The 26622-nt window shown below is 35.3% G+C and overlaps 1 protein-coding gene across 1 annotated transcript in view; it reads right to left on the reverse strand.

Moving 5' to 3' along the window:
- LOC148953801 (protocadherin beta-18-like) overlaps positions 1–26622 on the reverse strand; it is a 38194-nt gene that overhangs the window by 9014 nt on the left and 2558 nt on the right. The window contains exons 3-4 of the mRNA XM_089086826.1: positions 10356–10548; positions 5498–5690 (exon numbers count right to left, since the gene is read on the reverse strand). Of these exons, the coding sequence (XP_088942952.1) occupies positions 5498–5690; positions 10356–10368 (206 nt within the window). The 5' untranslated portion in view covers positions 10369–10548. The remainder of the gene's footprint in view (positions 1–5497; positions 5691–10355; positions 10549–26622) is intronic.

Below are 26622 nucleotides of genomic sequence, written 5' to 3' on the forward strand. Positions count from 1 at the left end.
GAGTTGAATTCTAGATTCTCAAGCATAAGCTAAACACGAGACATGGCAAACAAGGTCAAGAATAAGGAGGAGGGCTTGAAGTCGTACCTAGATTTGAGTAAAAAGGGTATAGTCACAAGTAAGTTATATGGACTAAAAAATCATGTAAGCCAGTTTCTTAACTAATAAGCATGAGGGGACAGTCTCACATTTCTAATACTTTGTATTGTTTGAAATTCTCAAAAAAAAATTATTGAATATACTACGCTTTTTATCGCTTCAAATCTGCATACTCTTCAATGTCTTAAAATTTTCACCTTAAAACCTTCAATGTGGCAGCATACCTTAAAGCTCCTAACTTTAATGTACCTTAATCTTCTTTAACCTACCTTAGCTGGCTTTTCTACGTTTGAAGCATTGCATGGTAAATTATATCAGTTCCTTTTGCGTTAAACTAGATTATTCAGTTTGACTATTTTCTTTGTAGAAGCAGATTTTTTTTCAAAATAAGACGATACCATAACCTCTAAGTAGTTATTGAGGGTTTCCACTAGCCTGTAAAACCCGTTCACAAGTAAATTTTACTAATACCAAGAATTAACTAGCTCCAATTTGAACTAATTAGAAATTTTTAGCCAATGAAAAATCACTTTGGAAAATCTTATTGGCTCAAATTAGCGCTAGCTGCATCTCGGTATTAATAAAATCTGATTGTGAATGGGGCTTAAACATACTGTTCAACTGATGGTAAATTCCTAGTTAAGGGCTTTTTGTTATCTTAGAAAACAGTTGCGTTAGGCGAATAAAGTTATAGAATGTTTCCACAGCCTAGGACATGGCCCGGAAAGGTCTATTGAAGTACCTGTTTCCATCTTTTTCTATCCAAAGGACACTGATCTTTCATGAACTTGCGCAAACTTTATTTTATAAGGTTTAAGCTTCGAGAAATACATCTACAGCACAGAGAAAACAAAAGGAAAGTGTTCTAAGCCTTATAGCGTTGCTATATGTATGTCTCTATAAAGTTTTTTAGACTTTGAAAAATGTGTCTTAAATTTGAAAAAAAAACCAAATTATGGCTTCAACTCAACTTAATCATTGAAACTGTGTTTTCAAAGTCAAGAAAGGTTTAGACCTTCTTTTGTGCAATTTTCAAAGCCTTAGAAATAGGAAAGGAGTAGAGATAAGAGCTTGAAAATACCTCCCAAGGCAAGTCGTCCCCCCTCGGGAAGGTGCCCGGTTTGAAGCCCCCCAACCCCCCCCCCCCAAAAAAAATGTCCAACTCGTACAAAATTAACAAAATATGTGTAAACAAATCTTTATTGTGCTTTGTAGAGCTTTTCTGTACCCCCCCCCCCCCTGATCAAAATAAGCCCCCACCCCGAACAAAATCCTGGATACAACCCTGTCTCCAGGGCATAATTTAGTCTCTCATCCAATTCTAGAAAATTTCATTCTCTTAATGCAAATATTTTCCAAGATAGTAAAAACCCCCTCATCGGATATTTTACCAAATTGGTGCTAGAAAAGACTAATACGGACTCCTCTCAGCCCACAATACCCAATGGCGATGCCTAGTAGCATAAACTAGCCTACTTAGAAAAGATAGTACCTAGCCCCTTAGTATGAACAAAAGTACAAAAAGTAAATAATTATTCTCCGGTTCTACTCAATTACATACCACTATATAACACTCTTTCTGTTCGCGAAATAGCTACGAAAAAACGATGTGTCAGTCCAGCTATACTAAGGGGTTCCTCACTCCCCAGTTTCGTGAATACTGAAGGTATAGATACAGGACCAGTGGCCCAAATTTAAAAATGAAGACTGACAAGGAGGCACGTGACGAAAAGCTAGAGGAACTGTTGAACAATTTCATGGACCTTACTATAATAGGCGGAGAAAATACGACAGAGAGTGTATGACCCCTTGATTGAAACTCATCTAAAGAATGTTTCAGCCGTAGAAAAAAAGTCACGCTTTATTCAATCTCAAAATATGTTACACGCTTTTTTTCAATCATTTTGTGAGACATGTCGTTTGAAAAGTCTAAGGTCAAATAAAATATTTAATACAGGGAAATCAATCATTCTGAATAAGATCGATATACAATCATATCAATCTATATATAGTTACTGTAATCATCAATCTGGTATTGAAATCCTGAGTCCATTTTGGTATTCATCAAACATTGTTCTAACATCAGCAACCTCTCCCCCAAATGCTTACAACATACATGAGCAACCAACACTGCAAAGGTGTCAATTTATGCATATTTTCTTTGAAACTTTTCTCGTGTCAGCTAAGTAGGAGACCCGTGCAATCCGCCTCGTGCGCCTGGGCTGGGGGTGCCACAGCTGTGGGGGAGGGGGGTTGCCCACTTTGATCAAACTTTTCACTTTTATTCGACTTATTTTACTTATATTTGAGCCAGAAGGGGGGGGGGCTTTAGCTAGTTTTTCCCTGGGCGCCACCAACCCTTGAAAATGCTCTACTTACGGCATGTATTGGACATCAATCTTTGCAAAGAGCGCTAAAGTTTGCGTATTGTCTTTAAAACTTTTAACTTGCCAGATAAGCAAGAGCGAACGAAAAAGATCGAGTCAAGTCGCATTTTCAGTGTTAAAGAAAGGGCACTTTGATATTAACGGAAATAATCAACAAAATGAAACTTTTTTTCCAAGTATTCTGGATTCCCTTTACCTCGATACAAATTTGTTTTGCTAATTTCAACTACATTACTGAAAAAGGTCCAGTTTCAGTACCTTTATATCCAGCTTTTAAGCTTTGCGCAAAATTTTCAAGGCAATTTGCTAAGTTAATAAAGTAACATTTAAATTAATTTAACGGGGAAGTAAATTACCTTCCTAATAAACATTTCATTATTGAGTTAAAATACATGATTATATGTCCTATATACACTTTTGTGAATATTTTTGAATAAATATTTTACATACAGTAATCCATTACAGAATATTTATGTAATTATGACTTTTGTATCTTAGAAAAACGAAGTAAAAAAAAATGAAATTAGCAATACAAGTGAATCACATAGCGATTAACTTTTCAACTTTACTTTTTAATAATAATAATCCTTTGCTGCCCTTGCAAGATAGCCCGCAACAGAACGGTCAAGATTTGTTTTGAGTTTGACTCGGTTATTTATTGTAATTTCTGTTCGTTTTGGGTTTCACTTATTTATCGATGCTGATTTGTGGTAGTTTCACGCTTGGTAAATTATTTGATTTTATTTTTGCTCATTTTTGGTTTAATGGAGTTCTTTACTTTTCTTCGAAAAATTTATTTTGTGGAAAAAGTTAAGGCTTTACAGTTTGGCCTGCTATTTGTATGCTGGAGAAAAATTTTCAGCACTTTTTAACAACATACACCCTTTTAAAAATCTGGACACAAATAGAAGTGTTTACTTTAGTTTCATACCTCCTCTAGTTAACCTGATATAAAAAACTTGATACCATTCGCAAAAAAAAAATATATTTACTTTCTTTGATAACTTGGATACACTTACACTATTTTGATTTGGTTAAATTTTAAGAGCAGAAGTAGCCCCTAAAGTTTGAACATAATAGCCTCAGTCGTTCTTGCGATACTGCTGAGATGCCTTTTTGGGAATTAGCATTAACACGGTGCATTTTGATTTAATCTTAAGGTAACATTTAATTTTTAAACATAATGGGCAAATGGGAGGGTGGGTGTGAGAGGGGGACTAGTTACCCTCCAATCACTTTCGACTATTAAGAAGGACATCAACCCTTTCTATTTTCAGTCGAAGGAGCCCTTTTCGAAGTTCTTAAGACAACTCCTTCGAAACGAAGTGGTAGGGGTGTTAGCTGCCTTCAATTCACTTTCGACTATTAAAAAGGGCAATAGCCCTTTCAATTTCCAATCGAATGAGCCCTTTTTGAGGTTTCTACGGCAACGCTTTCCATAAAAAAACCTTATATACCCTCGGGACATAACTTACAACCCTTTCTCTGAGGGTTATGGGGGGAGGGGGGGGTTGTCATCCTCAAAGATCTATTTTCCAGAACTTTCAACTAAGTTTAACAAAATGGCTATCTCAAAATTTTGATTGGATGTGTTTTGGGAATAGGTGGGCGTGAGAGGGGGGTTACTTGTCTTCCAATCACTTTCGACGATTAAAAAGGGCACAAGCCACTCATTTCCAATCGAATGAGCCCTTTTCGAAGTTTCTACCACAACTCCTTTGATACGAAGAGCCCTGGTCTAAGACCAAGAAACCAAAAAAAAATATAATAATACATTGTGCCCACATCGTTTTTTACTTAGGCAGCGCTATTGCACTGCATATAATCAAGTATTTGCGGGCATCAAGCCATGGCTAATTGTAGGAAAAGCCAAGAGTCCTTTTTAGGATCAGAGGCAGCGCGATCGTGCTGCCGAAGTAAAGAGCAATGTTGGCACAATGTATTATTTTTTTTCTTTAGACCAGGGCACTTCGTATCGAAGGAGTTGTCGTAGAAACTTGAAGGAGCAGAAATTAACATGAGTAGGGCTCAAAACCCCTATGCCTTCCCAAGGTCAGAACATAATTTGCACTTAACTGAAAAAAATACAAAAGAATGCGCATTGTCAGGTTAATATACATGTACTGATATTTAGTAGTCAAAATGTTAATATTGTTTGATTTATTAAAGTTATAAAAGTAAAAACATTTAAATTTTTACAGTAAAGTGCAAATTATGTTCTGGCCTAGGGAAGGCATAGGGGTTTTGAGCCCTGCTCATGTAGGGGTTTTGATTAAAGTAAAAACATTTATATTTTTTCAGTAAAGTGCAAATTATGTTCTGTCCTTGGGAAGGCATAGGGGTTTTGAGCCCTACTCATGTTAATTTCTGCTCGTTTTAAGTTTGACTCGGTTATTTATTGTAATTTCTGTTCGTTTTGGGTTTCATTTATTTATCGATGCTGATTTGTGGTAGTTTCACGCTTGGTAGATTATTTGATTTTATTTTTACTCATTTTTGGTTTAATGGAGTTCTCTACTTTTCTTTGAAAAGCTCATTTTGTGGAAAAAGTTTTTTTTTTAATTAATTGTATAAAAACGATGTCATTTCACTTGTTGATACATAAGGCGAACTGGGAGACCTAGAGTTTTTCAAGCGTATGGTTAAATGGCACGGGTAGATGGTGGGAGTAAGTATGAATCTCTTATTGGACAAATACTTGTGTCTTAGCTTTTGGAAAGGCACACCCGCCTAGAGTCTCAGGCAGGTTGACCAAGAATTTAAAATTGACACAGGACCGTTAGATTGCCTGGAAAGACAAGCAAACAAGCGTCCAAAGCCTTATAGTTAAGTTAGGTTTAAAATCAAGGTTAGGTTAGGTGGAATTAAAATCAAGTTGCCATGTTAGGTTAGGAATCTCTTGACACGGGTAAACGGCAGGAGGTTGGCATATATTTCAGTTATTCAGTATTGTGAAAATGGTGACAAAAATCCTCCTGTTGCTTACTTACGTGACCGAATTAGTAACTAACCTTGGAGGTGCATTGTCTGCCAAAACGACGTTCATGTGCAAATTGCAAATGGAAGGCAGAGGCGGTATGCCACCATCAACGGCACGTATTTGAAGAGAGTAGCCACGATGAAGGGAGGCGTCCAGCGATTTTTCAAGAAAAACTTGACCAGTATCTGCATTTATACCAAACATGTCTTCAGACCCACCAGAAACTGAAAAGAAAGTTGGATAAAAAAAAAAGAACTGAAAAGAAAGTTGGATGTACTTAACAAAAAGCCAGAAAACAATTTAGACCTAACTATCATAGATTAACTTTAATTTATTTGATAAATGGTTGAAACCCTGGCATAAGAATTGTTCCTTTTTTCATTTTCAGATGATTTTCACTCAAGTACAAAACCACTGGCATACAAACTTCTTCCATCTTTTGTCTTTATTTTCAAATTCATCTTCTATGTTGCTTTGTTATCATACCCGTAAAGAGGGAGGGGTAGGAAAACTGATTTATACGGGGAGAATTAGGCAATTTTTTAAGCCCGCGCGAAATAACTTTTATATTTTGAGCTGCAAAATAGGAAGTGTTCAAACTAGGCCGTATCCGAAATTTTATTTGAGGGGGATTTTTCGGGGTGAGAGGGTTGGAGATAACAAAAAAAAATTTAAAAGAAACACAAAAATTGTTTATAAGCACTTTTTTTATTTGTTAACGATTCCGACGAAAAATTAGGGGGGGGGGGGGGTCAAACCCGGTAGCCGCCCTGAATACGGCCTTGGGTTAAAACCATTCCCGGAGCGGAGGAGGTGAAACTATTAGAAATTTCTATGATATACATCTTAGAAATCAAGAATGCAACGTCGCCACTGATTATTTTTAAATCACGAAGTATTGGCCAGATGATAATTTGTATTATATTAAAAAAAATACAAATGAATATGCACTGCAGTGTTTCCACTACAAATCTTTTGAAATCCCTAAAAGGCTAGTGGAATATCCCTAGAAGTCTCGATTTTCAATACCGAAATCCCTATAGGTTTCCCCATTTTCTGACTTCTTTCCAAGTCTTTAGGAAAGCCTCGTTATGCTGACTTTCGATAGCATTTATAAAAGACGACTGATTTTACAATTAAAGACTTTTTACTTCTACCAAAATATCTTCTTTTGAGGTTCAAAACAATACTTTTTATTTATTTATTAGTTAAGTTCGGTTTTGTTTATAGATTTCGGTGCCACATTTTAGATTCTGGACCACATAAATATATTTCGTTTATTTGTTTTTCTCTGCCATTTTTTATCGTCTCTATTAGTATTTTTACAACACCCTAGTTTTATTTGAATTGGTGCGATGGATTGGCATGAATGATATCCAATCAGTCGGTTTTTCAAGCATTATTTTTGTTGAAACATGTTTTGACTTGTTTTTATATCAAGTCGTGATTATGTTAAAAAAAAATGAAGAAAAAGTTATCTGTCAAAAGATGGCTGAAAATATAAAACTTAAGGATAGAAAGTTGCTCAAAATGTACTTTGAGTAATATAGAAAAGGTAAAATATAAAAAAATACTAAGGCATTGTTCACATTCGTGTAGTAGCGTGTAGTAAGACGAAATAGATTAAGTAACAGAAATAGATTCAATTCCTTTTCTGCTACACATGACCAATCAGAGGGCTTAATTTGTTGCGTCAGCAACTCAGTAGATAGGGTAGTGAATATAAATAAATATTTATTTTAAATGGTTATTTTTGGTAATTTGGGTTATAAGGCCACACTGCTTGACACATCGATGTGAAAAATGCATCAATTGCCTCAGAATACGGTTATATTGACAATAAAAAAAATCAAGAAAAATCAGCTTTTAGTAAGAATCAGATTCAATACCTTCTTCCTTTTTTCTGATGGGAGCTGAAACCTTGACTATTTTCATGTTGAGCAGTAAAATATCTCCAAAAATCCCTGGGGTACTTTATTGGGCCCGCTTCATACTATGTTTTGTCTTAAGAATCCCTCGTAATGTTTTCGTAATAAGCTTGTTCCGTCTATTGGTCTTTATGATTTTTACTGCACTGAAAAACCTTTCGACGACAACGTTGGAGAATGGAAGAGAAAGCACAAATATTACTGCCAATTTTAGATTTTTGTATAGCTCGGTTCCGGAAGAGTTTTTCTTCGAAAAAAACAAACAAACACCAGTAGATAACCGCATCCATAATTTTCAATATTTTCAATATTGATAAGACTTTGCTTCACCCGCTCCTGTTAGATTTTGTTTCCATCCCATGATAATTACCCGTAATTTCGAATGAAGGGTTGGAGAGAATCAGGCCTTAGTGACTGAGCTGATACAGGGTCAACCTTTTCTGCTTATTTGTAAATGTCAAAATCGAAACGAAATTGAGTTTGAATCTCCTGCACAGCTTCGATGTAAGAAGATTGTGCGGCTCTGAGGATATTTTCAACTGCGTCTTGGGGCGCACCAGAATAAGATTTTAGCCCTAAGAAGGAGTTCAGCCCAATTAGATCCTGATAATACTTTCAAGGGGAAGGTAAAAACTTGGGCCATTCTCATTAAGTTGAAATGTATTTGTTGACTTCACATAGTCCTACTTTATAAAGCTCAAAGACAATTCCTTGAAAAGATATTCAGTCTCTAGTTTTAGGCGATAAAACGGTGGTTTGTTAGCTTGAAAGGCTAGATGGAATTCAGAAGAAATCCCAATGCAAAGGAAACAAATTCAGACATGTTCATGATTGGGTTCAGATTTGTGTATACAAGCTCATTGAGCTCTATTGGATCATCAACTAGTAGAAGTTTGCAGTAGGCACTAAGAGCATTCAATTGTTTCAAAATTCTGCCCACAGCAGCTTCGACTGAAAGCCATCGTGTCTACCCAGACTCCAGAATCTTATGCATGTCAACTTGGCAGAACTTTTAAAATTCAAGGAAAAGCGTTTTCCCTTTTTTGACTAAGAACCTCTAAGAAACAAAAGAGCCTGACAATTTTGATAGCTTTTATATATAGTAGCTGTTCCATTTTGTCTTTTATCAAGTTCATTTTTTTAATCAAAGTACTGTAACCTAATTTCATGACAACTTTACAGATATATAGCACAGAAGACAAGGGGATATCAATGAGTATCAACTGGCTATCAATCACCTTAAAATAACCATCTTCTAAATGAAAACATTCCTTATTGACAAGAAAGTCATGATACCACTGAAAGAACAAAATGTGTGAAATGTCAGTAAAAGGTGACAGATCACCTTGTATCCCAAATTTATTCAATTTTTGGTGACATTAAAGGGTAGCAGCAGCTTTTGATTGCAGTTCAAATATCAAGAATCAGAATGAGGCAGGGACGCTGTGGAAACAGGAAAAGGCAGAGAAGTTTTAATGAAAATATCACACAAATTGCTATTATCTGGATAACTAACCAAGTTTTCGGTGAAGGTGCAGAAAAGGGATATCTGACAAAAACATCTCATTTATTACTATACGTTATTCAGTCTAATGTGCTGTAGAGGTGCAGAGGACAGTCCAGTAGAAGCAGAATATAAACAAATATTTTCTGACTGTATATCCTAGTTTAATTTAACAGTACCTCTGCAGCTTTGACTGCAGGGGTCCATAATTTGCACCTATACCAGGTTTTCTTCAAATTATTAGTAGTGTTGAAAGAAGTAAGGACCCCTCTTCTTGTGACTTCTAAGCCACTTTAGTTGTTATTGTCGTCTTCTAAAACGCTCCATTCATCAGAGGCAATCATTCAAACATAAGGAACCTCCGAATTGACTGTGCAAAAGATCCTTAACTCACTTTATGGTGCGTTCAGACTATCACCTTTCTGGAAAAAAAGGATAAAAAATTATTTCCGTCCATTTTCTTTTTTGGGTTGGAAGAGGATCTTCTAGGGCCGAAACCCTAGAAATTCATAAAAAAAATCCAGAAGACTTGTTAAAATCCTTAGAAATCCCCAAATCCCTAAACAAAAATGTTTGCCCCTAAAAGACTTCAAAAATCCCCATTATAGGGGGAAAATCCCTAGAATGGAAACACTGATGCACTTTCAGTTTAATATACATATACTGATATTTAATAATCAAAATGTTAACATTATTTGATTTATTAAAGTTATAAAAGTAAAAAAAATTATCTTTTTTTCAGTAAAGTGCAAATTATGTTCTGGCCTTGGGAAGGCATAGGGGTTTTGAGCCCTACTCGTGTTAATTTCAGCTCGTTTTGGGTTGGACTCGGTTATTTATTGTAACTTCTGTTCGTTTTGGGTTTCATTTATTTATCGATGCTGATTTGTGGTAGTATTACCCTAGGTAGATTATTTAATTTTATTTTTACTCATTTTTGGTTTAATGGAGTTCTCTACTTTTCTTTGAAAAGCTCATTTTGTGGAAAAAGTTTTTTTTTTTTAATTAATTGTATAAAAACGATGTCGTTTCACTTGTTGATATATAAGGCGAACGGGGAGACCTAGAGTTTTCCAAGTGTTTGGTAAAATGGCACGGGTAATGGCGGGAGTAAGTACGAATCTCTTATTGGACAAATACTTGTGTGTTAGCTTTTGGAAAGCAAGCCCGCCTAGAGTCTCAGGTGGATTGACCAAGAATTTTAAATTGACACAGGACCCTTAGATTGCCTGGAATGACAGGCAAACAAGCGTCCAAAGCCTTATAGTTAAGTTAGGTTTAAAATCAAGGTTAGGTTAGGTTAGGTGGAATTAAAATCAAGTTGCCAGGTTAGGTTAGGAATCTCTTGACACGGGTAAACGGCACGAGGTTGGCATATATTTCAGTTATTCAGTACTGTGAAAATGGTGACAAAAATCCTCCTGTTGCTAACTTACGTGACCGAATTAGTAGCTAACCTTGGAGGTGCATTGTCTGCAAAAACGACGTTCACGTGCAAATTGCAAATAGAAGACAGAGGCGGTATGCCACCATCAACGGCACGTATTTGAAGAGAGTAGCCACGATGAAGGGAGGCGTCCAGCGATTTTTCAAGAAAAACTTGACCAGTATCTGCATTTATACCAAACATGTCTTCAGACCCACCAGAAACTGAAAAGAAAGTTGGATAAAAAAAAGAACTGAAAAGAAAGTTGGATGTACTTAACAAAAAGCCAGAAAACAATTTAGACCTAACTATCATAGATTAACTTTAATTTATTTGATAAATGGTTGAAACCCTGGCATAAGAATTGTTCCTTTTTTCATTTTCAGATGATTTTCACTCAAGTACAAAACCACTGGCATACAAACTTCTGCCATCTTTTGTCTTTATTTTCAAATTCACCTTCTATGTTGCTTCGTTATCATACCCGTAAAGAGGGAGGGGTAGGAAAACTGATTTATACGGGGAGAATTAGGAAATTTTTTAAGACCGCGCGAAATAACTTTTATATTTTGAGCTGCAAAATAGGAAGTGTTCAAACAAGGCCGTATCCGAAATTTTATTTGAGGGGGGATTTTTCGGGGGGAGAGGGTTGGAGGTAACAAAAAAATTCAAAAGAAACACAAAAATTGTTTATAAGCACTTTTTTTATTTGTTAACGATTCCAACGAAAAATTAGGGGGGGGGGAGGGGGTCAAACCTGGTAGCCACCCTGAATACGGCCTTGGGTTCAAACCATTCCAGGAGAGGAGGAAGTGAAACTATTAGAAATTTCTATGATATACATCTGAAAAGTACGTGTTTTCATGCAGTCTCTCATTTCAATACACTGGAAAACCCCTGCACTCGGTACAGCCTTCCTCACATCACTCAAGCCTTGCCTTGAGATATTTGATTGAAATCCAATGTTTAAACAAATTATTTAAGCTTAGCTTTGAATATGCAGATATTTTAGAAGTGTTTCAGAACTCTAGATTTCATGTGTCGCCTTTTTCATTTAGTTTTTATTTTGTTAACTTACAAGAAAAAATATGTTTTTTAAATTACAAAAAAAACACTGGATTTACATCGTTAAAGGCCCATGCACAATGAGATGTTGCTAATACCAAGATTTAGCTAGTGCTAATTTGAGCCAATCAAGATTTTCCATAGAAATTTGTGACTGGTAGAAAAAATTTACAAAAAATTTTGATTGGCTTAGAATAACACTAGCTAAATCTCACTATTAGTGAAGTCTCGTCCTGAATGATTCTTAAAGCACACAACTAAACAAAGTCATGTTTTTTTCAGAATTAGTTCTGGACAAACTGGTAAATAGAGGGGGGAGGGGGAGACGGAATTTCAACCCCCGGAAAAATTACATTTAAATTTGTATACTCCTCAGAGAAATTTGGGGAGGAGTTACACTACGTCCATAAATTCAAGTTTGAACATCAATTCATAAGAAAATAAAGATATATTTATTTGGTTTAATATCGAGTAGAAATATTTGCATGCCCTTTTAGAAGAATTATTAAGTATTGTACCTGTAAATTTGGTTTTCTTTTCTCGTGGAAAAGCTAAGGATGCGTTAAAAACACATCAAAGCACAAGTGGAGCCTGGAGTTTCAAGAGAGGTTGTCAAGTAGTTTTCAATATCCGATGATGACAATGAAAGCAAAAAAAAAAAAAAAAATTGAACTTGGAGTCATCAAAAATACCTAGATAATAGCAGGAGTATTAAAAATTGATTACCTTCCACTTATAAAAATATTGTCCAAAAATAAGTTTTCAAAGAGAAGTAAAGAACCATTTAAAAACCTAAGCCGAGTAGAAATAAAGCAATATAATGATTCAAATTTATAACCAGCAAAAGTCATCAGGAATGAATAAATAAAATCCACGAGGAACAGAAATTTAAAAGAATAATCAAGGTTTACAAATAAGAGCTAACACACACAAGAGTGGGATAGCCCCCCCCTCCTTTGATATCTTCTAAATGCTCTAAGTGTCACCTGTGTTTTGTTGAAAAATATATTGTTTTGAACAGTGTGGTTTTGATTTATCAAACCATTAACAAAAAAAAAAACAACATAATAATAATAAAGATTACAGGAAAAAACTAATGTAACTAGATTTAGGCTACTGTTTAAAATATAGTGAGACTCATTCATGGAAGTTTTTAATTTTTTTCAATGTTGTAATGAATATAGAGACTACTACTACTAATATCTCACTGCAGCACTAAGCCACCTGGTGCTAATTAGATACACACACTCTTGCTCTATCCCGATTCATACAAAGCCTTCCTCTTTACACCCCCCCCCCCCAGGAAGTTCCCATTTCCCTTAAAGTCTTCTTACGACATCCTCCCAACCCATTCGGGGACAACCTGCTTTTCCTTTGGCCCTAGACAGTTGGCCGACAAGGACAACCTTTGGGGATCTGTCATCCTTCATCCACAGAACGTACCCTATCCATTAAGATAAGAGTGAAACTCTTTAAAATACCATATTTACTTCAATTTATTACAATATGTAAGGCCTGTAGCTTTTCACTTCTCCTTAGGTTCCCATTTAAAGACTTGAACTCTGAAACAAAATTTAAAAATCATGGGAATTGGAGACTACCACAAGCGCATAATGGTCAAAACGTCAAATTGGTCACAAAGGTCAAAACGTCAAATTGGTCACAAAGGTCAAAACGTCAAATTGGAGAGTACCACAAGTGCACCTTGAAGTGCCAGAAGGTCAAAACGTCAAAACTTTACAAAATTCTTTTAATGCAATGCATTAAAAAAATTATAAAAAATTAGTCAATAATTGTAGGAACAGTAATTATTAGTGGATTCTTCCCTTGCGCGGTACGGGATTGAACCTGACACCCACAATTGACAGGCACGGTTACTTCCACTATACCAGCACAAGGGTAACTGAAAGATTATTTAAAAAATTTATGTTAATAGGAAGAATCATAATTTGCTATCTTTAATCAATTTCATGTTATCCTGTTGGCTTAAAGCTCCACTATAGTGTCAAAAGGTCAAATCGGAGAGTACCATAAGTGCGCCTCGAAGCGCCAGAAGGTCAAAACGTCGAAACTTTACAAAACTATCTTAATCATGGGAATTGGAGACTACCATAAGCGCACAATGGTCAAAACGTCAAATTGGTTACAAAGGTCAAAACGTCAAATTCGAGAGTACCATAAGTTGCCTACACCTCGAAGCGCCAGAAGGTCAAAACGTCAAAACTTTACAAAGTTATTTTAATTCATTGCAAGAACCTTCATTGCATTTAAAAAATGCTCGAAGCACCAGAAAGTCAAAACGTCAAAACTAAAAGGTCAAAAAGACGGAGGGGCGCGGTATTTTTCAAGGTGATCAAAAGCCAAAAATTAGATTTTGAGGTTCGTAATTCTTATGCTTTTTTTGGGGCTGTCCAAATGACAACTTTAGGGGGGTGGGGTGCCATCCACTCCATTGGTAAGCTCAGAGATTACAAGCTGTAACTAATTAGTTAATCCGAAAAAGTGCTCATGGGAACCATCAATTTAAACAGTGACAAGAAAAGTTCATAGTAGATTAGCGAGAACTGAAAAAAGTGACACGTACTAGCATTTAAAGCGCATCTGAATTCAATAAGTAATGTAGTTGATATTGTCATTTACCTTACAAATTCAAATGTACCGTGAAGCATGATAAGTAATGATCAGGAAAAGAAATTCCGGTTTCTGATCAACACAAGTCGACAACAAATTTTCGCTCTCTTCTTCATATTAATAAAAAAAAAAACCATTTCCTTATTTCCACCAAATAAGGTTTTCAAAGAAAAGTTAAGAACTCCATTAAGCCGGAAATGAGCAAAAAACAAAATATAATAATCTACCTAGCGTAAAACTACCACAAATCAGCATCGATAAATAAATGAAACCCAAAACGAGCAGAAATTACAATAGATAACTGAGTCAAACTCAAAACCCCTATGCCTTCCCAAGGCCAGAACATAATTTGCAGTATACTGAAAAAAATATAAATGTTTTTACTTTCATAACTATAAAAAAATCAAATAATATTAACATTTTGATTACTAAATATCAGTATATGTATATTAAACTGACAATGCACATTCATTTGTAATTTTTTCAGTAAGGTGCAAATTATGTTCTGGCCTTGGGATGGCATAGGGGTTTTGAGCCCTACTCATGTTAATTTCTGCTCGCTTTGAGTTTTTAAAAGTGCTCGCTTAAAAAGAGCACTAGCCCTTTCGATTTCCAATCGAATGAGCCCTTTTTGAGTTTCTACGACAACATTTTCTATAAAGGACCTTTAGGCATGGCTTAAAACCCTCGCCCTAACGGCTGTGAGGGGGTTCTCGTCCTCAAAGACCTAATTTCAAAATCTTTCAACTACGTTAAACAAAACTGCTGTCTCAAAATTTTGATTGGATGTGTTTGGGGAAATGGTGGGTGTGAGAGGGGGGTTAGTTGACCATCAATTATTTTCGACTATTGAAAAGGGCACTAGCCCTTTCAATTTCCAATCAAATGAGCTCTTTGAAAGTTTCTACGACAAAACTTTCTATAAAAGCCTTATATGCCCCCAGGGCATAACTTACAACCTTTGCCCTGAGGGCTGTGTGTGGGGGGGGGGGGGGGGGGGGGGTGGCCTACCTTAATAAAAAAATTTCTAAACCATTCTATAACGTTGAACAAAATGGATATCTGAAAATTTTGATTTGATGTGTTTGGGAAAATGATGGGCATGAGAGGGGGGCTAGTTGTCCTTCAGTCAATTTTGACTATACAAAATGAGCTTTACCCGTTTCAATTTCAAATCGAATGAGCCCTTTTTGAATTTTATACAACAACTCTTTCTATAAAAACCTCATATGCCCCTAGGGCATAAGTTACAACCCTTGCCCTGAGGGTTGAATGCATTTTTGCATGCCACAACTTTACGACCTTTTGAATACCACAACATCAAGCAATACTTTTCAAAAGGCTTTTTTATATCTTTTCAAAACAAGTTCTTTATGTAATGTCCCTTCTAAACTAATTTTACAAGTTGAAGTACTCATTCTTTTCACCACAACCTCGCTTTAAGACTTTTTGAATATCAAAACTTCAAGTAATACTTTTTAAAGGGCCTTTTTATATCATTTCGGAAGAATTGCTTTAAGTGTAGTCCTCCATAAACCAATTTTAAAGTTTGAACTACTCATCTTTTTCACCCATAACATTACTTTACGACTCTTTGCATGCTACAACTTTACTTTACGACCTTTTTAATACAACAACATCAAGCAATACTTTTCAAAAGGCTTTATTATATTTTTTTCAGAACAAGATATTTATGTAATGTCCCTTCTAAATCCATTTTACAGGTTGAAGCACTCACCCTTTTCAACACAACTTTACTTTACTGATTTTTGAATACCAAAACATAAATTAAATATATTCGAAAGGCTTTTTTATATATTTTCAGAACAAGTTCTGTATGTATAGTCCTCCTTAAATCAATTTTAAAAGTTGAACTACTCATGCTTTCCAACCACAACTTTACTCTTACGACTTTTTGTATGCCACATCTTTACTTTACGGCTTTTTGCATACCCACAACATCAAGCAATACTTTTCAAAAGGCTTTATTATATTTTTCAGACCAAGTTCTTTAAGTAATATCCCTTCTAAGCTAATTTTATAAGTTGAACTACTCATCCTTTCAACACAACCTTACTTTACGACTTTTTGAATACCACAACATCAAGCAATACTTTTCAAAAGGCATTTCAGAACAAGTTCTTTATGTGTAGTCCTCCCTAAACCAATTTTACAAGTTGAACTACTCATCCTTTTCCCCACAACTTTACTTTACGACTTTTTGAATAACTCAACATCAAGCAATACATTTCAAAAGGCTTTTTTATATCTTTTCAGAACAAGTTCTTAATGTAATATCCCTTCTAAACCAATTTTACAATTTGAAGTACTCATCCTTTCACCACAACTTTACTTTACGACTTTTTGAATACCACAACTACAAGCAATACATTTCAAAAGGCCTTTTTATATTTTTTCAGAACAAGTTCTTTATGTATAGTCCTCCCTAAACCAATTTTACAACTTGAACTACACATCTTTTTCACCCATAACATTACTTTACGACTTTTTGCATGCTACAACTTTACTTTACGACCTTTTGAATACCACAACATCAAGCAATACCTTTCAAAAGGCTTTTTTATATTTTTCAGAACAAGTTCTTTATGTAATGTCCCTTCTAAACCAATTTTACAAGTTGAACTACTCATCCTTTTCACCCACAACTTTACTTTAAGACTTTTTGAATGTCACAACATCAAGCAATACTTTTCAAAAGGCATTTCAGAACAAGTTCCTTATGTATAGTCCCTTCCCTAAGCCAATTTTACAGGTTGAACTACTCATCCTTTTCCCCAGAGCTGTACTTTACGACTTTTTTAATACCACAACATCAAGCAACACTAATCAAAAGGCTTTTTTATATCTTTTCAGAACAAGTTCTTTATGTGATGTCCCTCCTAAACCAATTTTACAAGTTGAACTACTCATCCTTTCACCACAACATTACTTTACTACTTTTTGAATACCAAAACATCAAGCAATACTTTTCAAAGGCATTTCAGAACAAGTTCTTTATGTATAGTCCTCCCTAAACCAATTTTACAAGTTGAAGCACTCATCCTTTTCAACACAACTTTACTTTACGACTTTTTGAATAACACAACATCAAGCAATACATTTCAAAAGGCTTTTTTATATCTTTTCAGAACAAGTTCTTTATGTAATGTCCCTTCTAAACCAATTTTACAATTTGAAGTACTCATCCTTTCACCACAACATTACCTTACGACTTTTTGTATACCACAACAATAAGCAATACTTTTCAAAAGGCATTTCAGAACAAGTTCTTTATGTATAGTCCTCCCTAAACCAATTTTACAAGTTGAACTACTCATCATTTTCACCCACAGCTTTACTTTACGACTTTTTGAATAACACAACATCAAGCAATACAGTTCAAAATGCTTTTTTTATATCATTTCAAAACTATTTCTTCGTTTAATGCCCCTTTTAAGTTAATTTTCCTAGTTACACTCCTCATTCTTTTCACCATAACCTTGCTTTATGACTTTTGAATATAAAAATTATAAGAATTATATTTCAAAGCCTTTATTATATTTCTTCAGAACAAGTTCTTTATGTAATGTCCCTTCTAAACCAAATTTCAATTTGAAGTACTCATCCTTTTTACCACAACTTTACTTTACGACTTTTTGAATACCACAGCATCAAGCAATACATTTCAAAAGGCCTTTTTATATCTTTTCAGAAGAAGTTCTTTATGTATAGTCCTCCATAAACCAATTTTACAAGTTGAACTACTCATCTTTTTCAGCCACAACTTTACTTTACGACTTTTTGCATGCCACAACTTTACTTTACGGCTTTTTGAATACCACAACATCAAGCAATACTTTTCAAAAGGCTTTTTTATATTTTTCAGAACAAGTTCTTTATGTAATGTCCCTTCTAAACCAATTTTACAATTTAAAGTACTCATCCTTTTCAACAGAACCTTACCTTATGACTTTTTGAATACCACAACATCAAGCAATACTTTTCAAAAGGCATTTCAGAACAAGTTCTTTATGCATAGTCCTCACTAAGCACATTTTACAAGTTGAAGACCTCATACTTTTCACCACAGCTTTACTTTACGAATTTTTGAATACCTCAACATCAATCAATACTTTTCAAAATGCTTTTTTATATTTTTCAGAACAAGTTCTTTATGTAATGTCCCTTCTAAACCAATTTTACAATTTGAAGTACTCATCCTTTCACCACAACTTTACTTTACTACTTTTTGAATACCAAAACATCAAGCAATACTTTTCAAAGGCATTTCAGAACAAGTTCTTTATGTATAGTCCTCACTAAACCCACATTAAAAGTTGAAGTACTCATCCTTTTCAACACAACTTTACTTTACGACTTTTTGAATACCTCAACATCAAGCAATACATTTCAAAAGGCTTTTTTTTATCATTTCAGAACAAGTTCTTTATGTAATGTCCCTTCTAAACCAATTTTACAATTTGAACTACTCATCCTTTTCACCACAACTTTACTTTACGACTTTTTGAATACCACAACATCATACAATACTTTTCAAAGCCTTTATTATATTTCTTCAGAACAAGTTCTTTATGTAATGTCCCTTCTAAACCAATTTTCCAATTTGAAGTACTCATCCTTTTCACCACAACTTTACTTTACGACTTTTTGAATACCACAACATCAAGCAATACTTTTCAAAGTAGTAGTAGTAGTAGTACAAAGTAGTAGTAGTAAACGAGGCAAAATATGCAAGATTTTTTTACATCCCTGAACAAAATTGTCGGCTTTGACAAACAGCACGTAAAGCTATGTTATATAGCTTGCAGCTACAGATAACAAGACAACTTGAGCAAGGAACTATATAATAATATTGACAAAAGCATTGTTTGATTGTATTAATTTAATTGGTACAGTTACGTGAAACAGCAACAGAAATCGGAGCTTTAAGCTATGTTAAGGACATCTTATAAGATTTCCAAAGACTGGAACAGTAAAGCATTGCTTTAACCATAAAAGTTACAAAGAAGTATTTGTCAGTAAATCATTATCTAGTGTTTACATTTGTATTTCAAAAAGAAATTCATGTATTTCTAAAAAAAAAATCGTATTTCTATCTTGATCAATGTTCTGTTTGCTGTCTCATTCGCATATGTTATGGGCCAGCTTTGACAACCATGCCCTCTCTATATCAAATATTCTGAACCATTGCAAGCGGCTTTGAATTGGGTAGGTCTTTGCATTTAAGTGTTCGATCCTGCAACCTTACGTACTTATATATAGTAGCCTCAACACAAAACAAAATTACTGTAATGATTAACAACGAATTGTTTAAATGTTGGCCACTCTCAACTCTCTCCTGCAATATCTTCATATTGTTTTTCCCTTTTCAAATGCGACACAAGATTGTTCAGAATATACAATAGTTTTGACAGGAAAAAAAAAAAAAAAACATTTGCTGCGATTTAAGATGTTGAGCTCTGTTTCTACCCTATCTGGGTTCCTGAAAAAATAGTCTACACAGCTGTAGAAAATAGCTTACTTGTAATCTTCCAAAAAGGTCACACACACATATCAGACTCAAAAACGGAACTAAAGATAAAAACTCTTACAATTAACGAATACACTTTAAGACGCGCCTTTGTGCGCGCACCTCTGACCAAAGGCGATGAATGGCCAAATCAAATTAAACTCCCAGCATCCTTTGAAGCTTGTTGTATGAGTCATCGCTCACCTGGCTTTTTCAGACACTTGGAAATTAGTGGATTCCTTCAGACGTCTCAAAATAAAAGCTTTCCCATGGTTTAGATATTAAAAATAAATGAAGTTAAATTTTCAAAAGTGGCATTTTTCTGAAACAAAAGGGGTCAAGGATCCCAACACAGATATATTCCATTTAGAACAGTAAAATAATTTCTAGATATTTTTCCGTCAATTAAAGAAGAAGGAGAAAAATAACGAACCAAGTAAGAAATATCATGACATTTGAAAAAATATGATTTTCATTTTTGATGAAAAGATGTATTTGATGATACAATCATCAAGATTGATACAATCCATGTTCAATCTTACAACCATCGAAACACTGACAAAACCAAAAGAAACGAAATGAAGATTAGGGACAACTAACAGTTATCTTTCAGCTTTATCGCTCGGGTTCTATCAACAGAAACTGAATGATAAGTAGTACAGGCAAATGGAGGTTTGACCCGAAACAAATTGCAACAGAAATGATTCTTACACCATATTGTAGAGAAAAAAAAACTGAACGACATATCCATTTTCGCATATTCTGAGTCGACGCAAAATAACCGTTTTTTGGCTTTTAATGCGATTTTTTTTACGTTTTCCGGAAAAAAATATAATTTTAGTATCCGACCGTTTTTCTTGAAATGAAGTATGATTCTGATGCAGAATGACAAGCTGAGACAGAAAATGAAGTCCGATTGGGTGTCTGGTGCAAAACAAAAAAGTTTCACTATCATCAATATACGTTGCGGCAATTTTTGTAAAGACAATCAATCGGCACTTGTTATTCAACAAATGATCGGTTGTTCGTAAAAATACCTGAACTAGGCACTAGTATAAGACACTTTGAAGGCTACGTAATGCAATAAAAATGAAAATTGTCACATTCATCACTCAGTGTTTTAAAGATTTCAAAGTTTATTCCCAAGATTTGACTGAGAAATCAATTAGACGAAGACCTCAAGTAATACCAGAAAGTAGAGTAGAAAACTAGTTCCGGTCAGTGACAGTCATAACCTTTATTTAAATTCCCCATCTACCCCGAGAAAAATTTTATTCGAAATTCCTCTATCTAACAGTCGAGTAATACTTTCCGGTGAATCTGCTAGTGTTCTGATGAATGATTAGCGCAGTTAAGTAGTCGTTTTTTATAATGGTGGTTCGTAACTTAATAATTTAAAATTTTAAATTTTAATTTTTTTTAATTTTATCCTTTGGTTAAATTTATTTTTTTTTTAATTTAATTTTATTTTGTTTTTTTTTTGTTTTTTGTTTTTAAGAGACATATATTTTTAATAAAAAAGTCCCAAGAAAAAAACCATTTAACAAAAGGTGACCACAACATAACCACAGGTTAAATTTAAAATTATTTTCAATATAATTATTAGTATTAAATGTTGCACTAACAGTAGCGTTAGCAGTAGTGTGCGCATATTGCCTTTTGATGAGACGATATTTCCCCTTTAAGCATTCTCTGAAAGTTCCAACTTAATACCCCAATTAATTCTTGAGCTAGGCTAGTTTGACGCTGTGCATGCACACAGCGTCTTTGGATTTAGTTCAACTTTCCCCTCAGTATTGTAAATGGAGAAGTATGATAGTAGTAGCTCAAGTAGTATTGGTAGCATGCAAATATTGTCTTTTGATCATATCCCTTATCAGTCCCTGAATTTTCCCAATTAATATACTTACTTATTCCTGTGTTTCACCCTTTTGACAATCTGTGTAAACATAACGTGTTTTCATTTAGTTCAACACTTTCCTCAACATTCTCTGTAAGGCTCATTTGAATATCCCTCGTCTTCTTGGAAAGTAAAGTTCAAACAAACATAGCCCTCTCAATAACGTATCCATGTGCAACAATGAAGTAATTGCCTTGCCTATAGCCGTTGTCTTGAAGACTTTGGGGACGTTGACATCCCTAGAGACATTATTACTGGACCTTTCAACAAGGCTGAACAAAAGAAATCTCTTAAAATTTCGATCAGATATGTTTTGCTTAATAACTCTTTTTTTTTTTATAGCGAGATGTCTACTCAGTTGGAGCACTGCAGAATCTGCAAAAGAAATGTCGAAGACGACTCACATTACACGATTATTACACAGAAAGGAGCTGCCGGAATTAACCAATCTAGTCAGATGCGAAGGGATACCGTTGTGGTCACTGCCGGACAGAAGGTCCATGAGTTATGCAGAAAAAATTATACACACAGACGTAACATTGACAATGACACTCAAAGGCGAAAGGATGAGTGGCTAGCTAAAATTTCCACTGCCAAGTGCGAGTTGCGGTCGAGTACTTCACAGTTCAGGTTTAACGAGTGTTGCTTGTTTTGTGGCTGCCCTGTTGACCTCTCAGCTTCACACCGGAAAGGCTCAGATATTTTCTGCGTTCGGACCATAGACTTTGACAAAACAATTAAAGAAACATGCGAACTGAGAAATGATGACTGGGCAGTCAGTGTTTACCGAAGGATATGCACCGTCCCAGACCTTCATGCCGCTGATGCCGTGTACCATCAGTTTTGCAGCAATAACTTTCGGACAAGCCGAGGGATTCCATTCAAATACGAGAACATGAACTGTGAGCCTGAGAAAAAGAGAAGAAGGTCAGGCAGACCAGAGGACGAGGTGAAAACGGATGCTTTCATAAAAGCGATGCAGTTTCTTGAAAGGAATGACGAAGAACAGACAACAGTCAGTGATGTAGTTCAAAAGATGCGTGACGCTCTTGAAGTGGATGTTGAACCTTACAGCAATGTTTATATGAAGAAAAAGATTCTCGAGCACTTCGGTACTAGAATTCTCATCTCGACTGTCGACGGAAAGTCGAATGTAGTGACTTTCACGGATACTGCGTCATCAATCTTAAATCAGTATCATGTGGAAGCAAGATCTGCAGATCACGAGAAGGAAAAAGCACAGTTGATTTGCGCTGCAGCGAAACTGTTGAAAAACGACATAAAAGGCCTACAGACAAACACAGACGACTACGACGTTTTAGAAAAACTGTCAACCACTTCAGAAGCTGTGAACTTTGTACCTGACAGCCTCAGACTTTTTCTTCGGGAAATATTTGTTGGGAAGACCGTAGACCTCAAGATTGCTAGTATTGGTCATGCTGATCATACAAGCAGCTAGACCACAAGCTGTAATTGCACCTCTGCAAATAGGTCTGGGTGTACAGATGCATCATCACTTTGCGTCGCGATATCTCATCGACACTCTGAACGCAATGGGATTCTGTTCGTCGTACTATGAAGTTCGGCGATTCGAAAGATGTTCAGCCATCAGCGCAGTTGAGGATCTGGATGAAATTCTCCCTGGCGGAGTTTATTCACCACGTTGCCGACAACGTGAGATCATGATATCTTGCACTCTCGATGGCAACAATACTTTCCACGGTATGGGTATCATTGCCTCTGTGACACCAGCGTCAACTGTCTACTAGAATACGCATTCCTAGGATTAATCGCAGATGTCCCGATGACATGAGAAACTGCTCAAAGATGCGCATCTGTGCACCATAAATCACGACGACTGCCATAGTCTCGCGAATCAGATACTGAAGGTCTGAGAGATTCTCTATGCTACCAGTTGTTAACTCTACCCTAGAAACTCTTCTGCGCATTCCTGAGCCTGAGTACCTGATAAAGCTCCAAGACCGGGTATGGGACATGCACACGCAGCAAGCACTGATGGTGGGACAAGATCACTCAGGCAAATCGATCTATTTGTTTATGCCCTCCCAGGCTGATCGACTCTACTTCGCGAGTCTACGGTGACGACACCTGTATTGTACTCCACGATGCTGATAGAAGACAATGATTTCCGAACATCAGCTGCAGTGTTCATGCAGAAGTCCGCTTCGAAGGAGGAAATCAAGACCGCTGGTGAAGACGCCCTGCTGATCATATACGGTTCGTCGAAAGGAGGGAACTTGAACAAACTCCGCAGAGAAGTTTTTGAAAAGAAAGTGACAACGGCAAACTCTTTTGTTCACCCAGAACATCTGCCACCAACTTCTGATGCAGCCAAGTTTCATAGCTATAGAGTTTTTTATCAAGTTCAGGTATGGACCGGGGAGCCTGATCCGGAACTGAAAGCCGAGGAATGGGGATGGAAGAATAAAGATGACTTCTTGTACCCATTAACAACTGACCTCCCACCAGCCCCGCGTATGCTCCTAAAGATCGTGAAGTGCTCCTGTCGTATACAGTGTAGTTCAGCGAGGTGTAGCTACTTTAAAAACGGCTTAGTTTGTACTTCAGCATGCAGAACCTGCAAGGGAACAATGTGTTCCAACTCCCCAAAAATCGACAGCAACAATGATGAAGAGAACCTAGAACCCTAGTCGTTAATCCATTCCAAATGAAAAAGTTGTGAAACTAGTCGGAATCTGATTCTCTATTTTGTATTTTTTATAAGATTGATTCTATTTAATAGACTGTGAAGATTAGACACTATGGGTTGACCCTAAATTGTATACGAAGAGTGTTTTAAGTGTGATTTACGATACTGACCACTGAAAACCAGTTCGGTTTGTAATTCACTTTCCCTAATTATTTTCTAAAAAAATGTAGATCATTCATTAATGATTACGATTTTTTTTTCTGGTTCAGTGAACAACCTATTTGATTCTATTTTCGATCTCAGCTCGTGATTCTACGTCAGAACCACACTTTCATTCAAGAAAATTGGGCTACAACGAAAATTGTATTTTTTAGGCGAAAAAATACAGTTACTTTTTTTATGGTGCTTCTTACGCTAAATCCGACTTCGTTTTCGGTCTCGCCATGTTATTTTGGGTTAGAATCATACTTCCGTTCAAGAAAAACCGATGTCCACGAAAATTGCGATATTTATTCGAATAACGAAAAAAATAGCATTAAAAGCCAAAAAACGGTTATTTTGCGTCGACTCAGAATATGCGAAAATTTATATGTTGTTCAGTTTTTTTTTCTCTACAAGATGGTGTAAAAATCATTTCTGTTGCAATTTGTTTCGGGTCGACCTCTTTTTGGAGCTCATTTTCCTGTACTAAAGGTGCAACCCAGAAAAAGATCCCTAGCAGCATATTAAGGTTACGACAAGAAAGGTTAATCAGAAAATGCATTTGTTTCACATTCTACTTCCTTATTTCTCAATCTATATTCTTCCTATAAATAACAAGATTCGATATAAAGCGAAAAAGATAGAGAGAGAGCGAGAGATATGGGACAAATAATGATTAACTACAAAAGACAATGAATAAAAAAAGAAACTTATAAGTAAACTATTTCAGATACGAGGGTATTTTAAAATAATTTTTTCAAAGAATTAAGAGCAACAAACATCGTGTTTACTCTGCTGAATGTACAAACAAGGAATTAGGGCACCAATTTGCTGCTTAAGGTATTAACAGACTGAGGGTTAGCCAGCTGGGGGGGGGGGGATAGGTCACTGGAATAAAAAGAGATAAGTCAAGGGGTGGTGAAGACTGTTAACCAATACATTCATTTTATAGCATAAATAATGTACAATAGGAAGAGAGAAAACGAATTGAAAGCTATTCTCTCAAGCGGCATCCGGAGGTACAGACACTTCTCGCTACCCCCACGCTTAAACACGAATTAAAGGAAATATTTTGATTTAGAGGTAAGACCTTGATTATATTCTTCCGAAATCCAGCTTTTGCCCTTTTAGGAGATTAGCAAAGCGTACAGTTTCTTAGGCAATATAAACAGGGGAAAAATTAGTTCCTTCCGAGGAGATGTTTTTATGCATCTAAGTGGAATTGCTTTTGAAGAAATTGCGTCATTTTGACGACAAACTATGTTTTGTAAACAATCGCAATCTGTGATCTTCGCAAAAAAAATGAAACAGTGGTCTCTGAAAATTACAAGCTCTGAGCGGACGCTAAACTATAAGCCCTATATTTGAAAAAAATGCCAGACTAGTTTCCTCAGTTTCCTATAGTATATAAGATCCTCTTTTTTTTACTCAAAGCCAGACAAATGATGAATAAATGGATTACAAAATGTATAAAAAGGAATGAAAGTTTGTATTAAATTGAAGAAACACGCTTTCCCCCAAAAAATTAAAGAGCAAATTAAAACTAAAAATGACCTTAAATTAGCTAACGTAACTTAACAAATTTAAAAAAAAAATGTACGAATAGAGGAACAAAACCTAAGTAAGCTGAACTTACAATAAAATAAGGAAGTCATAATTAACCGAACTTATACATATACATATATATGTATATATATATATATATATATATATATATATATATATATATATATATATATATATATATATATATATATATATATATATATATATATATATATATGTATATATGTATATTTCTTTTAGTTGTTTGTAAATGTTGAAGTTTTTAGGGCAGTCTTACATTCCAGCCAGTGTTGCTACTTTGAAACATGACAAGGAAAAAGCACTACTAATTATTTAAATTTGAAAACAATTTTTGTCCATAACATTTCAGACATTAAAAATCCATGATCCCTAAAGAAATTCTTCAAAGGTCTCCACATCTTCCAAGGAAGCTACATCCTCTTATGCTGTTTGGTACTGCATGGATTTTGCTAAATTTTTGCTGATTTTACCCATGTTACTTTCTTCTTTTTTTTTTAATTCGGCACCCACTGGTACCAAAACAACACAGCTGCATATGAAGTTCTTTTTGATTAAAAACTGAATTCCCAATTATTCCTAATTTTTTTAATATATATGGCTGTATTTTCCCTTGATCGATTCAAACTATCATATTCCATTTCACGGTCATTGGTGCTTCAAAATCTTTTACTAGATTGCAACTATAGCTGCGACCACGATATTTTAAAAATATG

The sequence above is a fragment of the Artemia sp. Qi Xiang Cuo genome, chromosome 3, assembly GCF_049724085.1.
Source record: "Artemia sp. Qi Xiang Cuo chromosome 3, ASM4972408v1, whole genome shotgun sequence".
In the NCBI taxonomy this organism is placed as follows: Eukaryota; Metazoa; Arthropoda; class Branchiopoda; order Anostraca; family Artemiidae; genus Artemia; species Artemia sp. Qi Xiang Cuo.